Raw genomic sequence first — 24,866 nt, 5'->3', positions numbered from 1 at the left:
TCATATGTATGTATCATTTTCACTTTCATTTGATAAAATTTGCAAAGTAATAAAGTACACATTATTTTCAATGATATATTTTTTCACTGTTTCCTATGAAATATTCTCCAGGAAAGTTGTTTCAGTGTATTCACTTTAAGCTTATTATGTTATCTGAGTTGGACATTACGTGATTGTATATTTAAGTGTAGTATCTATTGTTACATTTTATTTTCTAATATGAAATTTGTGCACGTGAAGCTTTTTCTCTTAGATAATTTTCCTACAGTGATATAGTGGTAGGTGCCCTAATCTTGGATCAAAACTGTATAATATAAAGCGCATAACTTGAGATCTAGATTTTATTTATTTACTTTTCTCCTAATTTTTATTTAAATTCTAGTTATATAGTATAATACTGGTTTCAGGAGTAGAATTCCATGATTCATCACTTACATACAGCACCCAGAGCTCATCACAGGTACCCTTCTTAATGCCCATCACCCATCTAGTCCATCCTCTCAAACACCTCTCCTCCAGCAACCCTGTTCTGTCATAAAGAATCTCTTATGGTTTGTTTCCTTCTATTTTCCCCACCCATATGTTCATTGGTTTTGTTTCTTAAATTCTAAATATGAGTGAAATAATGTGGTATTTGTCTTTCTCTGAGTGACTGACTTTGTTTAGAACAATATACTTGAGCTCTGTCCACATTATTGCAAATGGGAAGATTTCATTACGTGTTTTGATGGCTGATTAGTGGAGTTCTAGATTTTAAAATTAGAATGGTTAAATTAAACAAATATTAAGCAGTAAATTAGACCATATTCTACAGCTAACTTTTTTTTTTCTACAGCTAACTTTTAAATGAAATGAACATTTTTGGTCTAGTACTGTCCTCACTAGTTCTTAATTATTATTACCTCATTAAGCATTCAGCTTTAATTTTGTCCACACATCTTGTTTTAAATAACTTGAGCTTCTATCTAAATTCTTAATTTATCACATAATTTATCTTCCCATTTATAGCTCCTAAGGCCTTTCGTTTGTCAGCAAGGTCATTTGTTTCCTCTATTACCTGATACTCTGCTTTCTTAACAAAAGAGTTTTTTTATTTATTGCTTTATTGTTTTGTTTTTTTGTTTTTTGTTTTTAAATTCATAGAGATGCAGAGAGAGAGAGGCAGAGAGAGAAGCAGAGGGAGAAGCAGGCTCCATGCAGAGAGCCTGACGTGGGACTCGATCCAGGGTCTCCAGGATCACACCCTGGGCTACAGGCGGCGCTAAACCGCTGCGCCACCAGGGCTGCCCTGTTGTTCTTTTTTTTTTTTTTTTTAAAGATTTTATTTATTCATTCATGATTGACAGAGAGAGAGAGAGAGAGAGAGAGAGAGAGAGAGAGAGAGAGGGGCAGAGACACAGGCAGAGGGAGAAGCAGGCTCCATGCCGGGAGCCTGACACGGGACTCGATCCCGGGACTCCAGGATTGCTCCCTGGGCCAAAGGCAGGTGTCAAACCGCTGAGCCACCCAGGGATCCCTATTTATTGTTTTTTTGCTAAGCATATATTTGTATCTGATTCAGAGTGTCTTCTCTTCTACTTAAGAAGAGAGATCTAATTATATTATGTTTCTTTTGAGAGTATTTGAACTCTTAGTCCTTCTTATTATCACCTCCCAATCAGAAAGAGAAAATCAGAGTAAACATGTCACTTTTTTGCATGGAACTTCCTAATTTTATCTAATTTAAAAATTTATGTGTAGACCCATTTTTTTTGGATATACGAAGCACAGTATAAAGGTTTTACAACACTTTTAAATAAGCTTGTATAACTTACAGTATATCATTTTATGAAAAAGAAAATACATTTTTACTATAAAAGTAGGAGTATGAAATTGTTATATAATTGTTTTAAAAAGTGTTACTAGGGTAGCCCAGGTGGCTCAGCGGTTTAGTGCCACCTTCAGCCCAGGGCCGGATCCTGGAGACCTGGGATCGAGTCCCACTTCGGGCTCCCTGCCTGGAGCCTGCTTCTCCCTCTGCCTGTGTCTCTGCCTCTCTCTCTCCCTCTCTATGTGTCTGTCATGAATAAATAAATCTTTAAAAAAAAAAAAAGTGTTACTAATGATTCGGTTTCTGGTTTTACATAGACCCTTTCTATGCATATATAGAATTGTTTCCCTAAGAATTATTCTTTTTTTAAAAAATTTATTTATTCATGAGAGATACACAGAGAGAGAGGCAGAAACACAGGCAGAGGGAGAAGCAGGCTCCTTGCAGGGAGCCTGACGTGGGACTCGATCCTGGGTCCCCAGGATCACACCCTGGGCTGCAGGCAGCGCTAAACCACTGTGCCACCAGGCTGCCCCTAAGAATATTCTTTAACCAGTATTGCAGATTTGGCAGTATAATGGTAACAGTTTTCACATAGTTGCTTATGGATTCTCCATATGGTTTTTTAATTTTATTTTTGAAATATTTTAAAGTAATCTCCACTCCCAGTGTGGGACTCAGACTCACAATCCTGAGATCAAGAGTCGCACCCTCCACTGACTGAGCCAGCCAGGTGCCCCTTCCTTATCTTTTTTAATGATGGTATAAATATTCCAATATATGGATGTAACATAACTTATTTAATTAATCTATCCTTTCCATGTGAACATTTAGATTATTTCCAGTCTTTCTGAAAGTACACTACAGAAGTTTCACTACAGTAAAAATTTATATTACATAAATGTATGTATAATCTAAATATAAACAATACAAAATATATAGTATTTGTATATTTGCTTAACTTTTGTGCAGCATACATTTTTTAAAGGTAGAATTGGTGCATCAAAGCAAATACTTTTTTTAAGTGTTTTTTTTTATTTGGGGGGAACTTGGGTGACTCGGTTGAGCAATTCCCTCTCTCTCTCTGCCCTTCCCCCCTTATCTCTCTTTCCCTCTCTCTCTCAAATAAATAAAACATTTTTTAAAAAGTTTTTTTAAAAGTAATCTCTACATTCAGTGTGGGGCTTGAACTCATTAACCCCCAAGATCAAGAGTCGCATGTTCTACTGACTGAGACAGCCAGGTGCTCCCAGCAAATACATATTTTAAATTTTAATAGATACTATTTAATTTTTAGTGAACTGGAACACAGTATATTGCTGGTGGGAATGTAAATTGGTGTAACCCCTTCAAAAATTGTTTGGAAGTATCTATTAAAGCTGAGCATATGTACATTCTGTGGTCTAGCCATTTTCCTGGGTATATACGCAGCAGAAACATGGACATATATTTGCCAAGGACAGTAGCACTAATTTGATAATCAGCAACTGTGAACCAACCCAGTGTCTACCAACAGTTGAATGGATACATAAATTATAATGTCTTTTTACAAAGTAGTATTCTACAGCAAAGGGGATGAATTGATTACAGCTAAATAAGACAACATGGATGAATCTTAAAAAATAATGTTAAGCTAAAGAAGCTAGACTAAAAAATATATATCCTGTGATTCCATATAATTAGTATTCACAAATTTGCAAAAGTAATTCATACTGTTAGAAGTCAGAATAATAGTTCTCTCTCAGTGGGAGTGAAGCACTGGGAGAATTCTGGAATTCCACTTATGCTGTTTCTCACTACCAGTGCTGGTCATGGGTTTGTTTCACTTGTGAAAATTCATTGTATTACACACTTATGATATGCCTCCCTGTGTATGTATTCTGCTTCAATGAAAAGTTTCCAGTAAAGGAGTTCATTTAGATTTTTTATATATAGAACCACTCGCCAACGCCTATTAGTAGTTCCTATACTCTTGTCTCATAAAAAAAGTCAACTTGTTATTTTCATCTTATTATTAGTGAGGCTCAGCATTATATTATATATTTACTGACCATTTCTTCTATAATTTCCCTGCTCTTGTCCTTTGACTATTTTTCTGTTACAGTGTTCATTTTTCTTACTGATTTGTAAACTTTTTTGGTCTATTATATGTCAAAATATAATGTTTTAAATAATAAATTCAAACTAACAAGCTTATTAACTATATCATGTGTTAGGAAAAGTTTCTTCTAATAATTAAATCAGTCTTAAAAGAGCTCATTATTCTTCAATCTCCAGCACCATAACCAACTCAGTTCTTAGGAGAGTAAAATCTGCCTCATTAGCTCCAAATCTATACTTTTGTATGGAGTCCATATAGAGTAGAATCTATTTGAAAGTTCTTGATTTACTGTACATAAAATAATATTCTCTTTTTCATGCCTAGTCTGTTCTTTGCTGGGAACATCTTTAAACTAAATCTCAAAACAAGTTTACCCACTGATATTATATGTTACACTTAATTTCTTTTGGTTTCTCTGTATGCCTTTACATTTCCTCATATGGAGAAGAGAAATGATACTGAATAGGATTTGTTTTGTTTGTAGTAAATTTCATATTAATTTTGTCTATATTACATTTTTATAAAATAGCCCTTTAAAAACCAGTGTGCCGCATGCTATTTCCTTTACTCTCTCAACCAGTACCAAATTTCTAAGTGATCTCTTCACTAAAATATTTTGTTTTAGTAACTCAACTAGTCTGATATAGTCTCACTGTTGTGTCTGCCTTTTTATGCTTTGGTTGGGGATGCCTTATTGAGATAATATTTAGTTTAAATATTTTCTCGACTTTACTGTACTTTAATGTTCCTCATTTTGGCTCTGTAGTGACTGTGAATGTCTTTTTAATTTATTTTTGTTTTTTTCTTTTAATATGTAATTCATAGACGCTCTGCTGTTGCCCGCATTCAGGAATTCTTCAGGCGGAGAAAAGAAAGGAAAGAAATGGAAGAATTGGATACTTTGAACATTAGAAGGCCACTAGTAAAGATGGTTTATAAGGGCCATCGCAACTCCAGGACAATGGTACCAAATGCTCATGGCACTCTTTGGAGAAATTGCAGATTCATAATATTAAATTTTTTTTCCATACTGATGATCTTCATATGTTCCTGGTGTGATTCCAGTATAGCATTATTATACCTTACCAGTTACCTCTTTACTCAAACATGGTTCTTTTAGTCCTCGAATATGTTGCCAAAGACCATTATTGTTACAAGAAAATTCTACCCTACTAAGGAAATGTTGTAGAAGGTTAAAATTTTTAGCTGGTACAAGTAACAGTTGCTTCTTTTTGGTCTCTCACACTTGCTGTCAACCTGCCTAGTAGATTTTTTTTTTTTTTTTTTTTTTAGCTCATATTAGCACCCTGGTTGATTTGGAGAGAAAGATTTAGATATATATAAAATCCAGGCTCATTGTAAAAGGTAGTCTGATTAATTATAGCAACTCTTCCTAAGATTGATAAGTGAAGATTTATTTTAGTCACTTTGTCTCTTTAGACTTTAGTGTCCTCATCTATAAATAAAAAATAGACCACATGAAAAAAAAATAGACCACATGATCTCTAACATCTTTTCAAGTTTTACAGTCCATAAGTCTGTATGCCCAGTGTGATACTAATTATTTACTAAGACCATCTTGCAAGATATTAGCATAACTATTAACTCTGAAACATTCATACTTAGAAAGTGTTGTTCTCAAATATTCATTGAGTCATCCAAAAGTATCTACAAAATCAGTTTTAATCTGCTTTCTTCAGAGTCAAGGGAAAAAGTTACTTTTGGGGGAACTCCTGGCTGGCTCAGTCGGTAGAGCATGTGACACTTGATCTAGGGGCTCCGTGTTCAAGCACACACTGGGCACAGAGCTTACTTAAAAAAAAAGGTTACTTTGGGGTAGGGAAATAACTTAGCTCTCTCCATAGATAGCAGTGGTGGTAACAATTTAAAGAGAATGCTCATTATTGATAGAAGTAATCAATGTACGTTTCTTGTATTTTGCTTTTTAAAAGTTTGGATGAAAATATTTAGGGTAGGAGTGAAAAAAGAAAAGAAGTTAAGTAAATATAACAATGTACATTTCTTGTATTTTGCTTTTTAAAAGTTTGGATGAAAATATTTAGGGTAGGAGTGAAAAAAGAAAAGAAGTTAAGTAAATATAACAATAGTTATAGACAGCAAAACTGTCTCCCCCTTTGGGTTGGCATAAATAGCAAAGTATCAGCTGTCAATGAAATGACTGAAAAAAAATCCTAAACTACAAAGATTTTGGATGGTTCATTCAAATGCACCATTGAAAAATGTCTTCCTAACCATTCCAGTATATACTATTCCTTTGTCTCATTGCTTCATAAAAGTAAATATGTTTATATCCTTCCTTCTCAGTTGTGAGAGAATAGCTAATAAAAAGATTGGTACTTTCTGTTCTTTTGGCATAAAGCAAAATGTAAAAGGGAGACATTCATTTTTTTCTATGATTTGTTTTTATTATCTTATAAAGCTAAAATGGAACCATTTTTGGAATGTTCAACAACATATATAGAAGTTTCCATTATACTTTCCAAAACCCAGAAATCTCATTCATTTAGCAGTTACTAATTCAGCACCTACTGTTGCCAAGTACTGTTTAAGGCCCTATAAATATAACAGTAACAGAGCAAAATCTCTATTTTCATGGGGAACTCTTCATTACTTACTGTCACATCATGCTTGTTGATAAATCTCTGTCATTTTAAAATAGAAGATGAAGACTCTCTTCTATTTTTTATTATTTTCTAAGCCAATTAATATTTTCAATTGCAGAATAGAATAAATCTTTGTTTTAATAACTTTGATTTGAATTTTCTTATAATTTCCTTTGTTTAAACCCTTAGATAAAAGAAGCCAATTTCTGGGGTGCTAATTTTGTAATGAGTGGTTCTGACTGTGGCCATATCTTCATCTGGGATCGTCACACTGCTGAGCATTTAATGCTTCTGGAAGCTGATAATCATGTGGTAAACTGCCTGCAGCCACATCCTTTTGACCCAAGTAAGATGGCCTCTTACAGAAATCAGTACATCAGCTCCAGTTTTATTCTAGTTGTTAATATAGAATAATGCAAATTATCCTAGAAGGCAGCCACGAGAGTCTGTTATAACTCTCATTGGGTTTAAAACAAAAAAAACTTATAACCTCCCTTTGGCAGAAAGTATGGGGAAATAGATTAAAGAGTTTATTTTCTAATATTTCTTCTAAGTTTTACCAGTGCAAGAGGTTTGACTGAACTCTGCACACTGCTTATCCAAACTGAACCTCCAAGCCTGGTTAGTCTTCACATGTGGGAGTTAATTTACCAAAACAAAGGAGCTTAGCTTATGTGTGGCTTCCACTTGATGTTGCCCGTGTTTCTCATAAAAGAGCAATGGATAAAAAAGAAATTTAAGTGATTTCAAAATATGGTCTTAAAATTATGCTCTAGGGTTAACTGTTAGGAAATCTTCAAAATAATATTCTTAGTTAATTAAATATATCAGTACAATTTCATGCCAGTTCAGTTTTGCTGTACCTATACTACATACATGTGTGTGCACATACATATACACACACATACATGCATAATGTATAACACGTATGCATGTCTTACTGCTTTATATTAATATGCAACATTTTATTTCTAGTTCTAGCTTCATCTGGCATAGATTATGACATAAAGATCTGGTCACCACTAGAAGAGTCAAGGATTTTTAACCGAAAACTTGCTGATGAAGTAAGATTTTTACTTACACTTATTATAGAACATATGCTACTTTGTTCCTGAAATGCTTTCTTTTTTTTTTTTAAGGTATCATTTTTTAAAGATTTTATTTATTTATTCATGAGAGACAGAGAGAGAGAGGCAGAGACACAGGCAGAGGGAGAAGCAGGCTCCATGCAGGGAGCCTGATGTGGGATTCGATCCCAGGTCTCCAGGATCACGCCCTGGGCTGAAGGTAGCGCTAAACTGCTAAGCCACCCGGGCTGCCCTCCTGAAATGCTTTCTTAAGAACATAGAAAGCACCTTATTATTATTTGGTAACATGAACAAGTTTATTCAATTAAGGAGGTCAAATTTTAAGAAAAAGAAAAATTAAGATAAAAACATACCTATAATATCAGCCAGGTAAAATTCAAAATATTACTTTGCTAATTATAAAATTGATCATTGGTAATACCAGATTAAGTATATTATAGTTTAAGAAAAACAGATTGACTGTTTTTTGAGCTTTTTACAATGAAGAATCATTTTAAAAACATCTCCTCTCCTTTTAAGGAAATTAGTTTTACTATGGCTGTCCTCCATAATCACAGCCAAAAAGAGGCAGAACAAATGATTGGAGAATCTCTTCCTTTATTGTTACATTTTAAGATTTTGAAATTTCAGCTTCTTGTTAAGCCAGCAGTTTTCAAACTGGGTTTGTGAAGCTCTAGGTTTTTTGTGGGGTTGGGAAGGAGAAGGTGGATGATACAAAAGCTAAATTCAGGGCTTTTCCTACTCAACTTCAGCTAGGGTTTTTATTAGTGGGTTTTCATATAAGATTTCTTACGAAAATAAGGGTTCATGGCATTAATCAGCTACTAATTAACTGTGAGTGAGTGCAGCTCAAGTTGATGCTGTACCCTCTTAAAAACATAAAGTAAGGGTCCATTGCTAAAAAATGTAATTAGTAAGTTAGAAAACGGGTACTGTCAACCTAGGTTGACAGTTCACAGCACAACCCACATCTGCTTTCTAATAGACATTTATAAACGTGGTGTATATCAGGCATAGTGCTGAATTTTAAAAAATAAACCTTCCCTCAGAGCTCATGGACTGGCAGGAAAGACAGACATATGAACAGTCAGCCAGAATGCAGAGGCATGCACAGTCGTCTGGAAGCCCTTGCAAAAAAGGAGTAGATGTGCTTGTCAGTGGGGTAGATGGGATGGGGGAGTCTTCACAGAGGAGGTGTGAATTGAAACCAGGCAGACAGGGAGCTAAGGAGACCTGAGAATGAAGAATCAGCAGTTTCCAAGGTGTCTAAGGTAAGTGAGCCATTTGGTGAATGGATAAGAGAGCAGCTCCTTGGGGCAAGATTGTAAAGGGCCTGGGGGTGCCCTGCCTGGCTAAAAGTGTGTTGTATGCCATTGGCCACATTAGCATCTTTGTCTTCCTCTTAGCCTTTCCTGCCTTCCTTTTTTGGCCACATTAGCATCTTTGTCTTCCTCTTAGCCTTTCCTGCCTTCCTTTTTTTCCTTTGCCATGTACTTTGCTGTTCTTTTTCTTTTCCCCTTTGCCCTTGATTACACATTAGATCCCTAGGTGTTTATGGATATTCATTTAGTCCTGTCTTGGTACATAAGAGAGAAGCCATTGATAACTTATCCAAAAGTTTATTTTTCAAGATCACTTTGCCTCAGTCAAGTAACATTTTCTCGAAGGATCCGAGTGACCCTGCGGAAATAATTTAACACCACTGTGTCACTAAATGTATCAGGTCTACCATAGGGGAAAAGGAGCAGACACAGGTAGACTGCTCTGGGAAACGAATCTCAAGTGAAAAATAAATTGAATTCTTGATGTTTTAAGTAGCCTCAATGTTTGGCTTTTGTCTTTCTGCCAGTTGAAAGCTAGTGCTCTGTGATGTTACTCCCTCAACTGCAAGTTCAAGTAATTACCTAACATCAAGTAGCCTTAAGGTGGAAATATATATCAACAATGAAGTACATATAAAGAATGAAGTAATTTCTCCTCAGACCTGCAGAATCCTCCTAATCCTCAAGGAAAAACTACAGTTATGTCATGGTTCCTGACATGGTTGTTAAACTTGCCTTATAGGTTATAACTCGAAATGAACTCATGTTGGAAGAGACCAGAAACACCATCACGGTGCCAGCCTCTTTCATGTTGAGGATGTTGGCTTCGCTGAATCATATCCGAGCTGGTAAGAACTGTCAGTGTATTATTAGCACCACTGTTATATCATGTCATTATTTAAGATCTGCTTTAAAGCGATTTATATAATTTTCTTTTAACCACAAAATGAAACAGTGTAACTTCTGAGCTAGGAGTTCTGTGAACTCTTGATCTTAGTACAGTAACTTATTTCCTCATGAACCAAATGTACCAAAAAGTGTCAGAATGCAAAAACAAAGTCACTTGAAAACTTTTATCATCTGTGCTTCTCAGAGGGTAGGATCATACCATAAACCTTAAAATATGTTATAGTAAATACCTTTTAGTGGTAGATGTGGTCAAAATTAACCCTAGCCCAGAAAAAAACAGATGTAACATGCTACTGTAAGGGTTGCAACACATAACTTCAGTAAGCTTTTTAAATATGTTTTTGTTTTCAATGATACACTGTGAGTTTGAGTGCCAAAGGAACACAAAATATATATATATTATAAGTAGTATTCAAGAAGGAAGTGAATAATCTGTTTGTAATGATAGAAAAGATCTAGTATCCATTATAAACAAAATACATTTATCAAACAGGAGCATTTATTGTTCTTCACGATTTCATAAATGAAATTTCTACATATGCTGGGTAGTATCTGTTATTTAATAACAACAACCATTTCTGGAGTACCTATAATGTATCAGGCATCATACTACTTATTTCACAAATTTTTCCTAATTAGCTCCAAACGTTTACAGCGTCAATTATTACAAAATAACTAGCCCCAGGTCACACTACTGATGAATGGTAAAGCCTTAATGTGAAATTGGCTTCCAGGCCCTTACCACTGTTTGACCTTGGAAAATTCACTTGTAGGAATACATTCAGTTCACGAATATGACATGCAGCCCTCTGGGTGATCTCAGCTCAAACTGCTCCTCAGGCTCTCTCACAGCATTCTCTCCTCCTCTTTCCAATCCATCCACTCTGGCCCTCTTTGAATTTGGGGGCATGTCAAGCTCTTTTCTACCTCAGGATCTTTAACACTATGCTGTCTCCACCCATCCTCACTCTTTGTTAGGATAACTTCTACTTATCCTTCAGGTCTCTGTAAGCAGTGGATTAATTACCACTTCCTCAGAGAGAGTGGGGAATGGAGAGAGAGTATACCGGGGAAAGGAAAGGGTAGGTAGCAATTTTCAAAGTCCTGGAGGAGAGTATGGAGCACATCTGAAGAATTGAAGAAGCCCATATGAGATGGAGAGGAAATATTCAAATTGTAAATATTAACTACTACCAGGAAAGAATGAAAATTTCAAAATAAACATGGAATAGAAACAGAAAATGTTAGTAGTCCAAAATACTTTTGCAGTAGCTTTTGGGTTCCCAAATCATTATCACTGTAACATTTTTGATCCATTTTCTTGAATAACAGTGAGTAATTCTTAAAATTCATCCATTTAGATTTCAGATTTGAGGAGGCAGCATTTTGTAAAACAAAAACATTTGCTGATTAGGATTCCTAAAACTCACTTGTTTTTGTAAAGAGCTTATCTGGTGAATGGCTCTCCCTGAGTTTCTGTAGAAAACCATTCTTCTGATTCGTGCAGAATCTGTTTTATGCAGCTGCTGAGGAGCCAGTGGTTTGTTAGCTAACAGGTACTACCCTTCTCCTTCAATTTTAGTATGAGATAAGATGTCTGGGATCCCTGGGTGGCGTAGTGGTTTGGCGCCTGCCTTTGGCCCAGGGCGCGATCCTGGAGACCCGGGATCGAATCCCACGTCGGGCTCCCGGCGCATGGAGCCTGCTTCTCCCTCTGCCTATGTCTCTGCCTCTCTCTCTCTCTCTCTCTGTGTGTGTGTGTGTGTGACTATCATAAATAAATAAAAATTAAAAAAAATTAAAAAAAGATAAGATATCTTATAGCATGAAGATTCCCTTCTTTCCAGTCCTTGTTGCTGTCAACCAAAAAGAGAATTTCTAATTGGTTTAGTCAACTCTCTCTCTTGCTTCTCTTATTTAAAAGACTGGAGAGAAAAAGGTATTCAAGTTGCTTTAATCTTGAAAATATCTAGTTATTTGATGAGTCACATGTTCCCCCTTTCCTCTCCTTCCCTCCTGGTCTCCAGTTTTCCAAGTAGATCATGTGTGCATATTCAAGGAGAGTTAGTAACAGACTGTGGTCATGTAAGTGCAGGCTAGCCACAGAATAGTCCAGCCCTCTGTTACTCCTCAAGGCTTCTTGGGAAGTCCAGAGAATAGATTCAGGGCAATGCCTTCCTGGTAGAGCTGTGATTTTTAATGAAGGCTATACTATAGATTCTCTATTGTGCTTCTTAAACTACAAATAATTGGATCCTAGCTCCTTTAGATTCTTACTCATTTTATCTGAATAGGGCTTGAGCTTCTGCATTTTCAAAAAACCAACCAAAGTCATGCCATGAATACTTCACTAAAGACTGTGGTGTCTAAATGTGGTATCTCTCTCAGTCGGGTGGGGGCCTCTAAATGTGGGATGAAGCAGATTAGGTGAAAGTATCCACTTGAGGCAGAACAAGGGCACTAGAAGCTTGTTGAATCCGCCACCAGGGAGCGGGGGGAGGACAGCAGAGGATAGGGCCTCTGCCACAGACCCAGAGCAGATGAAGGGGCATGGCTACCTATTGCCCTTTTCTGGTAACTGCCTGGTTTAAGTAGTCAGGTAGGACCCATGGAGGGGAGTTTGGAGGTGAGTCTCCTGATGTCAAGGCGACTCTTATTTTTAGTTTTGATTTAAAAGAATTGTGTGTCTTAGACCTGCTTGGTCTGAGCTGCTTTGTAGTCTTCCTGCCTCAGAGGTACAGTTTCAGGAACAAAAGATTTCATCTAATTGATTCTTAGCAAACTGGGTTTATGTTCTGAGAGAGGACTCTACAGCGGTTGTTTGAGAGGGGTTTGAGAAAAGAACAATTATTCTGCCCTCTTCCTCATTCTAGAAGCCACTGTCAGTTATTCACTGACCTATACTCGACACTCTGGGCTTCACGGGTCTCCTCAAGGCTTGCTCTGGACTTGGCAGAATTCTCACGTCTACACTCCTGGATAAAGGCTGAGACCATTCTTGTTAACCCCCCATTTCCCCATCTTCATTCATAATGTGACAAAAAGAATGTGGGTAAGAGCCTACATGCTCGGAAGTAGTCTGACACCGCCTCCTCCTGCTTCCCACGTGACAGGAATAGGTGTGTTGAATGTGGTCAGTCATCCAGGATCCCTTTCACCGTAATCTACTTCAGCTGATAGCAGCTTCATGTTTTCTTCTCTAATGGAAGTCTGTCACACAAAAAGACTGTAATCTCTTTATACTGACATTCGTTAGGTAGCCCTTAAGTGATCAGCAATTCTTCCACCGCGTGCAGAGTCCTCAGTGATATATATGAAGGTATATCCAAATCTTGTTTTTGTTCACTTATTTTGCACATGTGTATTGAACACTTACTGTGTAATAATAGCTAAAATTTGTATAATTCAGGTTGTAAAGCATATACACATACATTATCTGATTCGTTTGGCTTTGAAATGGAGTCAGCACGGAGGGGACTTACTAATCCAGTTCAGTTGGATGGTAAACATACAGTCCCTTCTGTATACTGCTCTTGGTCTTACTGACTTGGGATCCAGTGGGAGAGTTTAAGCTGCTCTAGGTAATAAAATTTCAGGATTCAATCTTCTTTCCACATTACCATGGGGAACTGCTTCTGTGGCAGAATGGGCTCCATCCTAATAGTGGTACTGGTTTCATACTGTTGCCTTCTTTACATACCCTAAGGTAACATATCTTAGTAAGGCATTCGTTCTGTTTATTCTACAAACTATCATTGAACATCCTGTACTAGGCTCTGAGAATGTAAGATTAAAAAAAAAAAAAAAAAAAAAAAACTCCTACCATCCCAGGAGCTCAAAAAGCCCTTGAAGTCTGGTCTATAAGAAGACATGCAAACAAACCATCCCTGTAATTAGGATCATCGTTATACAGTAGACACAGGGTTTGGAATGTAGAGGAGGGAGTTCATCATTCTGCGAGTCGGATGTTTGAAAAAGTCCGGGAAACCTTTCACAAAGGGGATAATAGTTGCATTGAGATGAGTAAGCAGAACATTTATAGCGGAACAACTGGGGGTGTGTCTCATGCAGAGAACGACAAATATATCGTGAAAGCTTGAGAACAATGCCGTGTTCACTCACTAGTTTATATATTCATTTGGGTAGTTAATCTAGATAAGCTCCTTGAGGGAGAGATTACATGTATGTTTTGGCCACTATTGTATCCTTACACGACAACGCCTGGAACATGGCAGATATAAGTTAAAAAATCGTTTTATAAACAGAAATACAGATCCTCAAGAATGGTCCCTGGGTTCCCCCACAGCCTCCCTGTTTGGTGGCATGATACACCTCCTTAGTCTCCCAGACTCCCAAGTCCATGGTGGTGAACTGTAATACATCAAGATCTTAGGGTTTTTCTTTTTAATTGTTATATGTTTAGAATTACATGCATATTCAAAGTTATAGTGCTGTTTCCTTTATTCTGTTTGCTTCTAGCCACAAAAAATACCTACACACAGAAGTGAACTGATTTTTACATGATGATGTGTTGAACTGTATACATTTTAATCAGTTTTAAATAAAAGGTACTGAAAATTATTTTAATTATAATACTAAAGCATTTCTTTTTGTGGGTTTCATATTATGTTTTCCAGACCGGTTGGAGGGTGACAGATCAGAAGGCTCTGGTCAGGAGAATGAAAATGAGGACGAGGAATAACCAACTCTTATTGGCAAGCACTTAGATGTTCTGAAATTTGTATAAGACATTTATTATATTTTTTCTTTACAGAGCTTTAGTGCAATTTTAAGGTTATGGTGTTTTGGAGTTTTTCCCTTTTTTTGGGATAACCTAATAACATTGGTTTGGAATGATTGTGTGCATGAATTTGGGAGAGTGTGTAAAACAAAACTAGCAAAATGTTTTAAAAACTTTTGCCATGTATGAGGAGTGCTAGAAAATGCAAAGTGCAATATTTTCCCTAACCTTCAGAAATGAGAGCTTGGATCAATGTGGAAGAGTAATTTTCATTATAGTGAAAATATTGGTTCAAATAAATTTCTACACTTGCCATTTGCATGTTTGTTGCTTTCTAATTAAAGAAGTTGGTTGTTTTAAATATCATGAATTTGACTTTTATTTCATGCCTTACTACCTTGACCCACGTTTTCCAGTCTTTTCTGTAACATGAGACTTTTTCTCTATTCTAGAGTTGATAACCTTTTCTGTTTTGGCTTCTTTATGATGGAATCACATAGAGGAGCTTTTTTTATTTCTCCTTTTAAAGCATGTTATCTTTACTTCCAGTCATCATCTTTTCAGGATTAATGGTACCTCTGTACCGAGTACAGAAGCTAGGCTCCCAGTACAGAAGCTAGGCTTCCAGTGGCAATCCAGTGGATCGCTCCCATGAAAGATCTGAAAGCTCTGTCTTCTGGTCTTCTGCTCTCCAACTTCTAGATTTCAAGAAAGCTGTTGATCGTCCAATCTTAGAATTCCGCATCTTCCTTTATGTAGTGTCTAACTCCACCCATTTTAGGCTGTCTCCACCCAGGCTATATCTTGTGAGCTGAAAATGCTCCTGGAGATTTAACCCTGCTGTCATCCTCCCTCCCCTCTTCCAAACTGGTGTGCTCTTTTCCAGCGAGGCCATGAATGGACTCACAGGTGTAGTCAGGCAAAGCTTCCCATTCCTGCATGGGGACCAGGCATTGCCCCTTCCCACAAGATGGCTGCGAGCCCAGGGACACCAGCTACTAAGAGAAGACAGACTGGCTTTTTGGGTTGAGAAAAAATAACTCTTCCAACTCAGTAACTTCCATTGGAATTTAGCATCTGACTCTCACCCCAGACAGGGCACATGTGTTTGCACATTAGGAAATGTGGTAAATGGTCAAAGGGAAAAGGAATTAGAACTTTAGCCAAATAGGGCAACTGCATGATTTCTGGAAAGTACAAGGGTCTTAGTTTTTGGTTACCAATTAGTTGTATGACCTGCTTAAGCCATGTGACAACTCTGGGCTTGTTTCCTCTGATCTAAAATGACAATCTTATTTGTACCACCTGTGTCCTAGGGGCTGTTAGGACCACATGAAGCCATGGAGTTTGAAGGTCTTTACAGAACAACTGAACTGACCACTGGAAGCACACATGACATCATTCCTCGCACTGTAATAAAACAGGGATATGCTGTAGAGAGGTGCTGGAAGGCTGGTGGGGCAGAGGCTACTGGAGAGCTCAGAGGGGTCAAGGAGTAGCAGCTCTTTGACCAGAAGAGCACAGAAGAAAATGAAAATGTATGTCCCCTCTGGCACAGGATGTTCATAGTCCTGGGGGCTGGACAGAGGGGCATATGCAAATTTTGAACTTTCTGCTCAGTTTTGCTGGGAACCTTAAAACTTACTGAAAAAAAAATAAGTGATATTTGTCAAAGGACTTAGGCCCCCTGCTGTTAATTGTGCAGTTTGGGTACTGTGTGTTACAAAGGAGCAGGGCAGGCCCAACAAGCAGTCAAGGAGGCAGCAAAAAGAAAACATATAGGCAGAGTTGACACCTCATGAATCCCTATGTTAGGGAGACCCCAGCCAGACAGCTGGACCCTGGGGCTCACCTGCATCTGGGACTAAGGACTGTGATCTCAGTAGTGGCAGGTGAGGTGATCAGGTTAAGGTGGTAGGTCTTGTGCCTGGGGGTTGCTAAGTCTCAGGCGCAATCTGTCACCCACCCTTTGCCTCTGGTTATGGGACAAACCTCTAGAGAGTGGGTTGCTATTCATTAAGCCTTTTTTTTTTTTTTTTAAGATTTTATTTGAGAGCATGAGGAGAGAGAAGCAGACTCCCACTGAGCAGAACCCTGAGATCATGACTTACGCTGAAGGCAGATGCTTAACTGATGGCCATCCAGGTGCCCCCTCCCACACACCCCCATTAAGCCTCCTTTAAAAGCCTTGGATTAGGAGGCACCTGGCAGGCTCAATTGGTAGAGCATCTTAAGGTTGTGAGTTCCAGCCCCACGTTGGGTGTAGAGATTACATGAAAATAAAAATCTTTTACAAAGAGTGTGCCTGAGTGCCCGAGTTGTTAAATGTCTGCCTTTGACTCAGGTCATTATCCTGGGGTCCTGGGATTGAGCCCTGCATCAGGCTTCCTGCTAAATGGGGAGTTTGCTTCTCCCTCCCCCGGCTTGTGCTTTCTTACTATCTTTCCTCTCTTTCAAAATCTTTAAAAAATTAAGTGTTCTGTATTTCTGGGTCATGTGGGGAAGTCAGTACTTTCTGAATCTAATTGTCTTGGAAGAATTTATGAACAGCATATGGATGGGTGTACTGAGGTGAGTGGTGTGGACATTGCCACCTCCCAATTCTATAGCAGTGAGCTCCTTCCTCCTTGCCTTCCTCTCTTCAGCCCTTGGAAAGGGAGGCTACACCAAGGATGTGTCTGAGCACAGTGGGGGAAAGGGCAGACACCAGGGAGTACAAGTCCAAATCCACAATTCAGCTATACAGGTACCAAACAGATAATCAGGTAAATAAAACTGTTCTAAATATACTTTTAATCGTTTATAAATACTGTGATTTATAATTATCCTAAACATTTTTCTTTTTTTAAAAAAAAATTGTCCAAAAACTTCAAGTGGAATATATTTCAGGATTAGCTTGCTTTTGTTTTGCTTTCAAGGTTTTTGACAACTTCTGCATCCAGCACAGGGCTCTCTCAGCATATCCGCATCACAGAGTGACCTGTTTCCTGGCAGACAGGCTCTTCCCACTGCACTCAGAGGCTGTGAGGCTGCACCTTCCCTGGGAGGTGGCACATTCCATTCCCCAGGCCACCTCTGTGGGAGTGTGGGACTGGGGACTGCCTTTTCATCTGGGACATGCTAACTTGCCTGTGACTCTGGATATTTCAAAGATGGTGGGGTGAAAAACAAAACCAGAAATGGCTTCTCATTCCTAAGCTATTAATACCAATACTATTCAGGAAAAATCTCTGAGGGAAATGAACACAGCTTTGTGTATTATGTTCTCCTAAAAATAACACTGAGCAAAACCATGCTTTTGGTAATCTCATGCAGATTTGAGTTTGTGCTTTGAAATCTTTCAAATACATCCAATCACTTTTCTTGGGTTGCAGTTTTTTGAGGTCTCGCAAGCCAGTATTTCAGGCTCCCAAGCTCTCTGGTTTAGTTTCTACCCACCTACTAAGCCCAGCTGGCCTAATGATGACTTTTAGTATCCCTCCTCCACCTCCTTCTCAGTCACATGGCCAACATCTGGCATTTGACCCAGACTCTGGCTTAATGTACTTGGGGGGGCGGGGTATCAGACATTCCCTAGGCCTCCCTGGATTTTGTGTGTCCCCTCTCCCCATCCCAGAGGGTGGTCAGGCTCTGTCCCCGCCTACAGTCACATATGACAGCCACTTTGCTTTAGGGTGGAAATTGTAATGTCCCTTCTGTCTCCCATGGGATTCATCTGGGTTCTGCATATGCTGTGGGTACCAGCATGGCCTCCTGTGGCCTCTTGCCTCAGGGGCTTGGAGGATCAAAGATTCTGTGAGCCCAAGACCCGCTGCCAAGCAGTCACTGTCAGAGCGGGACACAGCTGTACTTAGCACCCAGGTCACATCTCAGGGGCTGTAAGGGAGGTCAAGGCTGAGTCCGTGCCTTGGTCTGGGACTCAACAGCAGGCCCTGGAGGTCCATCATTTTTGAATGCCATTAACCAAAAAGTTCATTTTTGCTACTTCACACATTCCTCCCTCTATTGCCTCCCCACACCCCGCTTCCCAGAAGACCCGCTTATGCTGTGTATGCAGCAAACGGGGCCATCCCCAGGGCCACAACCCTCAGCACCTCCTATCTACCTAACAGTGGTCTCCTCAAGATCTTCCCCTTCGTGTCCTGGAGATGCCTGGGAGACCAGTCCACCGCCCCCGCCCACCAATACTGGGAAAAGGCGGTGGCCCAGCTCCAGCCACGCACAGGTGCCGTGCGGGACGCTCGGGTCCGGAGGGTCCCCTAGGAAGAGGCCCACCTGCATCCCGCGTCCCCACAGAGGACTAAGTTACACCCCCTATCGTAGCGATAAGGACAGGGACCCAAGGCTGCCCGGCTCCCTCAGCGGCAGCGCCGGACGGAACGCCGAGCCTGCCGGACCCCCTCGGCCCTTCGGAGCCACGTCACCCTCCCCGGCTCCGTGGACGGGAGGCAGCCGGGCTCCAGGCTGACCACCGGCCGCGGGCAGGCCCTGGGGCCCTTCCAGAGCCCAGTCCCTCACGAGCAAGCCCTCGGACGCAGAAGCGCTCCGTCGCCAGGGCTGAACGCGCTCCTAAGGTCTCCATGTCAAAGCCCGTTCCCGTCCGAACGGCCGCCCCACGTCCCCAGCACCCATCTGGGGGCTGCGCCCCGCGGGTCCCGCGGAAGAGAGCCGCCCGCCGCCGCCGCCAGAAAGGCTTCGGGCTGCGGGGCGCACGGCCTCCGCGGCGCCGCAGCCGCACTGCTGCCACCTAGCGTCCCGGGCCCCGAAGGCGAGGACTCCGTGCCTCCCGCCGGGCGTGCAGCGGCGCTGTGCCGGGTAGCTTCGGCCCCCGGAGCCCAGCAGGGGGCCCAGTCAAGTGGCAGTTTCAGTGATAGGGGCAGAAATGGGCAACAGTCCAAAATGTGGTCCTGTTAAAACTGGGACACGCACGACTGAGGTTTTTCAGCGACCACGTGGCCAAGTGTCCCCACCCCACCCCCGCCCTGCACAGCAGTATAAAGCCAACAGGCCCAGGCTGAATGGGGGCAGTTAGGGTTTTGACCTTCTGCACCGAGGGCAGGGGTCCCCAAAGAGGCTCTCGGGAACGCGAGAACGTGTTGGGATTCTCTCCCTTTCCTCTCCTCCTTGCCCTGCTCCTCCCGCCCCACTTGCTCTGGCTCTCAGGCCGGAATCAAGGCAGATTTGAATTCCTGAATGTGCAAAATATGGCTCTAGCTACCAAACGTCCTCCCAGGCTTGGCTCACATGGTCCCCCACCTAAGTGCTCTACCTGGAAATGTTCACCTCCCCCTGGTGGACGTATTGAATAAGCATTACCTGACTGCTCTTTACTGGCATCACTACCAGCCAGGCCTCTCCCTACATTGTGATGAGTGAAGTGCTTTGCTCTGCACCTAGTGGACGAGCCATGTCTGGCAGTGCCAACAGGAAAAAGAGAAAGGCAGTGAGTCCTTCTGCGACATTTCTAGATAGGCTAGGATGAAACCCTGGGATCTAGCTAGTCTGGGATCTGCCACTGGGGCCTTGAGGTTTCAGGACTCTCCCCAGACACCAGCCAATGTGCCGCTCTCACAAAAGCCTAATGGACAAGCCATCCCAGGTTAGTCCAGCCTGGAGCTGAAGATCTCTGTGCACATCAGTTGATGAGGAATATGGCCCCTTTACTAGACGAGTGTAGGGAAAAAAATACATACACATAGAAAACATAAAATGCCCGCAGACTTAGGAATGCCTCCCAGTAGTGGTAGCATAATCTGTCTGACCTGCACGTATAGGCAGAGCCCACAGGTGCAACTGCTCTCTGCTCCTCTGGAAAAGCCACCTGCTCCTCCCCGCCCTCTCCAGAACCCAGACCAGTGGCCGGCACCCAGCTGACCTGGGAGCACTGCTGATGGCCTCAGTCAACACAAAGGCAGCAAGCCCCAGGATGAGTGAAAAGGCTTTAGTAAGCAGCTGGTCACTGGCTGCCACGACTGGTCACCAGGAGCCAGGTAGGCCCCAAAGAAACCACCACAGAGGGAATGTACTGTCTGGAGTAGCTGCCTTGGAGCAGATGCAGCTGGATCTCCCCGGAATCTGCCTTCTTCTGGCCACCTAGAATTCCAAAGGCGGGGAATGTTTTGTGCTTATTTTCCAGGAAGGGCAGATGCGAGGGATTCCCTGACTTCCCAGGTCACCACTGCACTACTGCCAGGTCACCCATCAACTGCCGTCCCAAATCAAATGGGAGACGAGCAAGTTCTAACCATACAAATCACATTCCTGCAGCTCTACTTCCACCTCTTCCTTCACTTCTGGTTCTGGGAGGTCAGCCTTCTGTCAGGACCCTGCTAGACACAGGACGGCTGAGTTCACACTCTGTGCCCACAGGGCTGCATTTGCCCGTCAGAAACCATCTCAAAAGCTGTGCTGGTGTTGGTCCAAGGGTCCACTTCCCCCCCACCTCTCTCACCTACAGACTCTGACATTGAAGATGACAGCTGGAAATGATCTCGGAAGTCATTTTCTCCAACTTCCCACCCCATTATCCCACTTTCTGGATGGCTTTGAGAGGTGACCGGAAGTCCTGAAGAGTGGAAGCAGAGGAACTGGGTCAAGAGCACAAGTCCAGCGTTCTTTCTGTTTCATCCTGTCTCACACTGCCTGGGGCTGGGGAATCAGCCGCTGTTGCCCGCAGTGGGATTCTTGCCAGTGTACCTGGAAGCCAGCCACTCTGACTGGTCAAATACCACAAACAATCTAGCAGATGAGGTTTCCTTACATGAAGAACAGCCTGTTTCCCGGCTATGCTGGGCACCACAGCCCCAGTCAGGCTTGGGAAGATTGTGGTGTGTACTAACCAAAGGGATTATCTTTTTAATTCTAGAAATGAAATATCTGGCACTTGCTCCCTCCTTGTGTCTTTTATAGTGGTTGCTCCCTTCTTTCGAAATACTGGAGAATCAGTCAATAGGGAGGTGGTCAAGGTGGCCCCATCCTCATTGACAGCAGCTGTGTGGCCTGATAGTGGCCAGCACCGGCAAGTGACTCTGCTGATTTTGAGGTCATAAGCAGGATAGAGATGTTAGGAACTCCATCTGAGGGGCTCTGCTTCCGGGTTCTCCTCTGGGGACCATTCAGTGTAGAACTGATGACTCCACGTGGCCTGCATCAACCATGCAGAAGCCCAAGGGATGATCATGCTTCGTTAGGAAGTTCTGTCCTCCAAAGTGCACAGGGAAGGGTTAACTGCTGAGACCTCTGGGACAGTGCTCAGCTGGACTTCTAGATCATGAAGGGAGAGGAAGTAACCCACAGGGTGGTTTCCTCCCAAGCCAGGGTCCCCCTTCTATGCCTCACTTCCAAAATGTCATGGCCACGCCTTCATCTGCTTGCCTCTGTGCCTTAGATGCCTCTAGTCCTGTTGCCAGGACCCACAAGGAGCACACGTGTGGTCTCACAAGACACTGTACTCAGTGTTTTTTCTGGTGGCTACAGCCTAGATGTTGTTCCTTTCCCGGACGCCCCTCTGTGGGACAGTCCACCCTGAGGCCTTCATCTCTGTTCTGCAGCTAAAATGTTCCCTTCCTCGATGCTCTGCAGCTGCAACCTCTGACTCGCAAGAGTCCTGCTGCCTCGGCGTCCCCCAAAGCCAGCTCCTGGGACAGTCCGTGCTGTGGCCAGGACCCCGGGAAGAGCCTCCTCCCCAAACAGGTTGATTTTGGCTTCGGCCTCTATGACTTTGGCCAAGCTGGCTGCATAACTGTCCAAGGACTCATGCACTTCAGCTTTCACGTGAAGAATAGGGTTCCTGGCAGCATCTGTGGGAGAAGCATAAAGAAGGTTGGCAGAGAGCTGGGACTGGTAACCGTGGGGGATATGCCTGAGGATGCTTCACCACCTGGGGAGGGGCAGGATGCAAACTGACGGTGTGGGTTTTGTGGCCAAATTCCCTAGACTCAAATCCTTGGCTTCCCACATACTACGTAGGGAGCATGGAACTTACCTGCTTCCTCCTCTGCAGAGAGGAGGTCACAGTACACCTCTTCTTAGGGTTGCAGAACCATGATCATTAATGCTTTCTGAGACGTCTAGGTTTGGCCCGTAAGAAAGCCTTGATAAATACTTCCTAGTAATGATACTAAAAATGCCACATCTTTGGAAGAATTCTCTGGTATTTCAACTATGTAGAACCATATAACGTCTATGACTGCAAACTTGCACAAACCTGAATGCTGCCTCTCCTGAGGCCCCACCCAGGATGACGACCCCTCACAACTCACGTGGAGAGAAAAAGAGCTCAACCTTCACCCTCACACCCACTGCTTATTATTACTATTGCCCTCGCTACCCATCTTTCCCGGACATTTTGGGGCGATAGTTTATCCCCTACCCCTCACATTTTCTGGAGAGGGGACAACTTCTGCCCCACGTGAGGAACACGCCATCCTTCACCCCATTTCAGGGAGTCTGCAGCCACACACGAGTGCAGGAAGAGTGGAGGAGGGCCACGTGGCCGCTCCCTGCCCCGTCACCTGTGGTCTGACCGGCGCCCTCCGAGCCGCCAGCCCTGCTGAGCCGGCCGGAAGGGGCCAGACTGGCCTGCGTGGACGGGCGGACCCGCGACAGGTTCATTCACTTACGGGCAAAGGTATTAGAAAGCCCACGAGGCTGCAGGCCGCACCCTCCCCTGGGTCCACCTTGTCCCTCTCACGGGGCCCCCGTCTACCGCCAGAGTCAGGACCCGAGCCCCAGACTCCGCCACAACCGCACCCAGTCGGGCCTGTGGCTGTCCTCACGGGCTGGCATTCAGAGGACAAAGGGCACTGTGGGCACTCCGGACGGTCCCGTCACTCTTCTCACAGCAAGTCCGCACGGGAAACCAGACCCTACATCTCAGAGGCGACAAGGTGCTGGGGCTGGATTCGAGTCAGGCGGGGGACAAAAGCGTAGACGCCGCAGCAGAGCCCCTTCGCCTCTCGGAACTCGCGCCCTCACCAACGGCGGGGCGGGGCGGGGTGGCGGCCGCCGCCAACGGAGGGACACGGTGGGCCTGGGGCCGCAGCTGCCCTTCTCCGCGGAAGCGGAAGCGGAGGCTCAGGGCTTCCCCCCCCCCCCCCCCCCCGCCGCACCCACGAGGCAGAGAAGCCAGGGACGCCTCAGGCCCGGCTACCTACGCCAGCGGCTCCCCGAGGGAGGGGGCGGGAACCAGGACGCCGACCCTGGGCGCGCACGTGCGCATGTGCGTGTCCGTGCGTCCGTGCGCGTGCGTGCCAGGGCGCACGTGGGTGCGTACGTACGCGTACGTGCGTGGCCGTGCGCGCGTCTAGCGTTGAGCAGCCTCCCCTCCCGAGCCTGGGCGCCGCCGCTCCTCGGAGGGCGGCCTAGGGACAGGCGTGGCCGCGGGCAAAGCGCGGAGCCCTGGGATGTTGGGGTGCGGGGGGGGGGGGGCGAGCCAAGGACGGTGCCCGGGCTGTCCCACAGACCAACCTTTGATTTGTTCCACTTCATCCTCAAATGTCACGGAGCTCCTTCTCTTGGGGGGGCAAGTGCCGTGGGAGGGAGGGTTGTCATCAGACGTGTAGTCCTCGAGCAGCATCACATCTGTTCCTAAAAGCGAGGGGGATCGTGCCCACAGACCCGGCGATGCAAGGTCCTCCTCGCCCCCCTGCCCGCCCCCCTCCCCCCCCCCGCCGTGTGTTCATCCCGCCAGCAGGTGCGACCACCTGCCCCATAGCACCTGCCCGAGAAACAGTGATTTCAGGAGGTGCGGCCGGAGACTTGGGCGGCCGCCCGGAGAGGCAGGCTGCGAGCCACAGGTGGCAGGACTCGGGGTGCTGAGGGGAGGGCGGCGCCAGGACAAGGAGCCCTGTGTTCTGGGGGTTCTTCTCACCATTGGAATTTCCATCACTGTTCAAATATGTCGTGCTAAATAAACATGTTAAACTTGAAAATGTAGAGTGCTTTGGGGATCAAAAAAGAGCTGAAAAATACACCTCTCCCAGAAGCATGGGGAAGCCAAGGCGGAGAGGCAGGCAGGGGTCCTATCTCAGAGCTGGGCGGAGGGGGGGTGCGGCTCGGTGGAGGCTGGCCCCTGGCCCCACACCAGCTCTCAATCCTTCAAGGCCTTGCTCAGGAAAGTGCTCAGGAAGTGAGGAAGAGAGGGCAGCGCACGTCTGTGCTGCTTCAGAACAGGCTGAAGGGCATCACTGCGGGGCCTGCAGACAGAGTGCTCCTTGGCCGGGCGTTAGCGTGCGGTGGAGCGGCCGGTCACGCCCCACAGGGACCTAGGG

At 43.6% G+C, this 24,866-nt stretch overlaps 2 protein-coding genes across 12 annotated transcripts in view; one reads left to right on the top strand and one right to left on the bottom strand.

Moving 5' to 3' along the window:
• The window catches only part of DCAF6 (DDB1 and CUL4 associated factor 6), a 131,379-nt gene extending 116,423 nt beyond the window's left edge, over nt 1–14,956 (top strand). For all 8 annotated transcript variants that reach the window (XM_055323980.1, XM_055323979.1, XM_055323978.1 and 5 more), the window contains 5 exons: nt 4,737–4,875; nt 6,725–6,881; nt 7,511–7,599; nt 9,688–9,793; nt 14,492–14,956. In XM_055323980.1, the coding sequence (XP_055179955.1) occupies nt 4,737–4,875; nt 6,725–6,881; nt 7,511–7,599; nt 9,688–9,793; nt 14,492–14,556 (556 nt within the window). In that variant the 3' untranslated portion in view covers nt 14,557–14,956. The remainder of the gene's footprint in view (nt 1–4,736; nt 4,876–6,724; nt 6,882–7,510; nt 7,600–9,687; nt 9,794–14,491) is intronic.
• Nucleotides 14,957–20,234: 5,278 nt separating this feature from the next.
• Nucleotides 20,235–24,866, bottom strand: part of GPR161 (G protein-coupled receptor 161) — a 47,776-nt gene continuing 43,144 nt past the window's right edge. For 3 of the 4 annotated variants that reach the window (XM_055323982.1, XM_055323983.1, XM_055323984.1), the window contains exons 6-7: nt 24,064–24,183; nt 20,235–22,394 (exon numbers count right to left, since the gene is read on the bottom strand). In XM_055323982.1, the coding sequence (XP_055179957.1) occupies nt 22,129–22,394; nt 24,064–24,183 (386 nt within the window). In that variant the 3' untranslated portion in view covers nt 20,235–22,128. The remainder of the gene's footprint in view (nt 22,395–24,063; nt 24,184–24,866) is intronic. The other variant, XM_055323985.1, reaches the window with a different exon arrangement.

The sequence above is a fragment of the Nyctereutes procyonoides genome, unplaced genomic scaffold (genome assembly GCF_905146905.1).
Source record: "Nyctereutes procyonoides isolate TBG_1078 unplaced genomic scaffold, NYPRO_anot_genome, whole genome shotgun sequence".
Lineage (NCBI taxonomy): Eukaryota > Metazoa > Chordata > Mammalia > Carnivora > Canidae > Nyctereutes > Nyctereutes procyonoides.
This window is presented reverse-complemented; position numbering and strand designations above follow the sequence as displayed.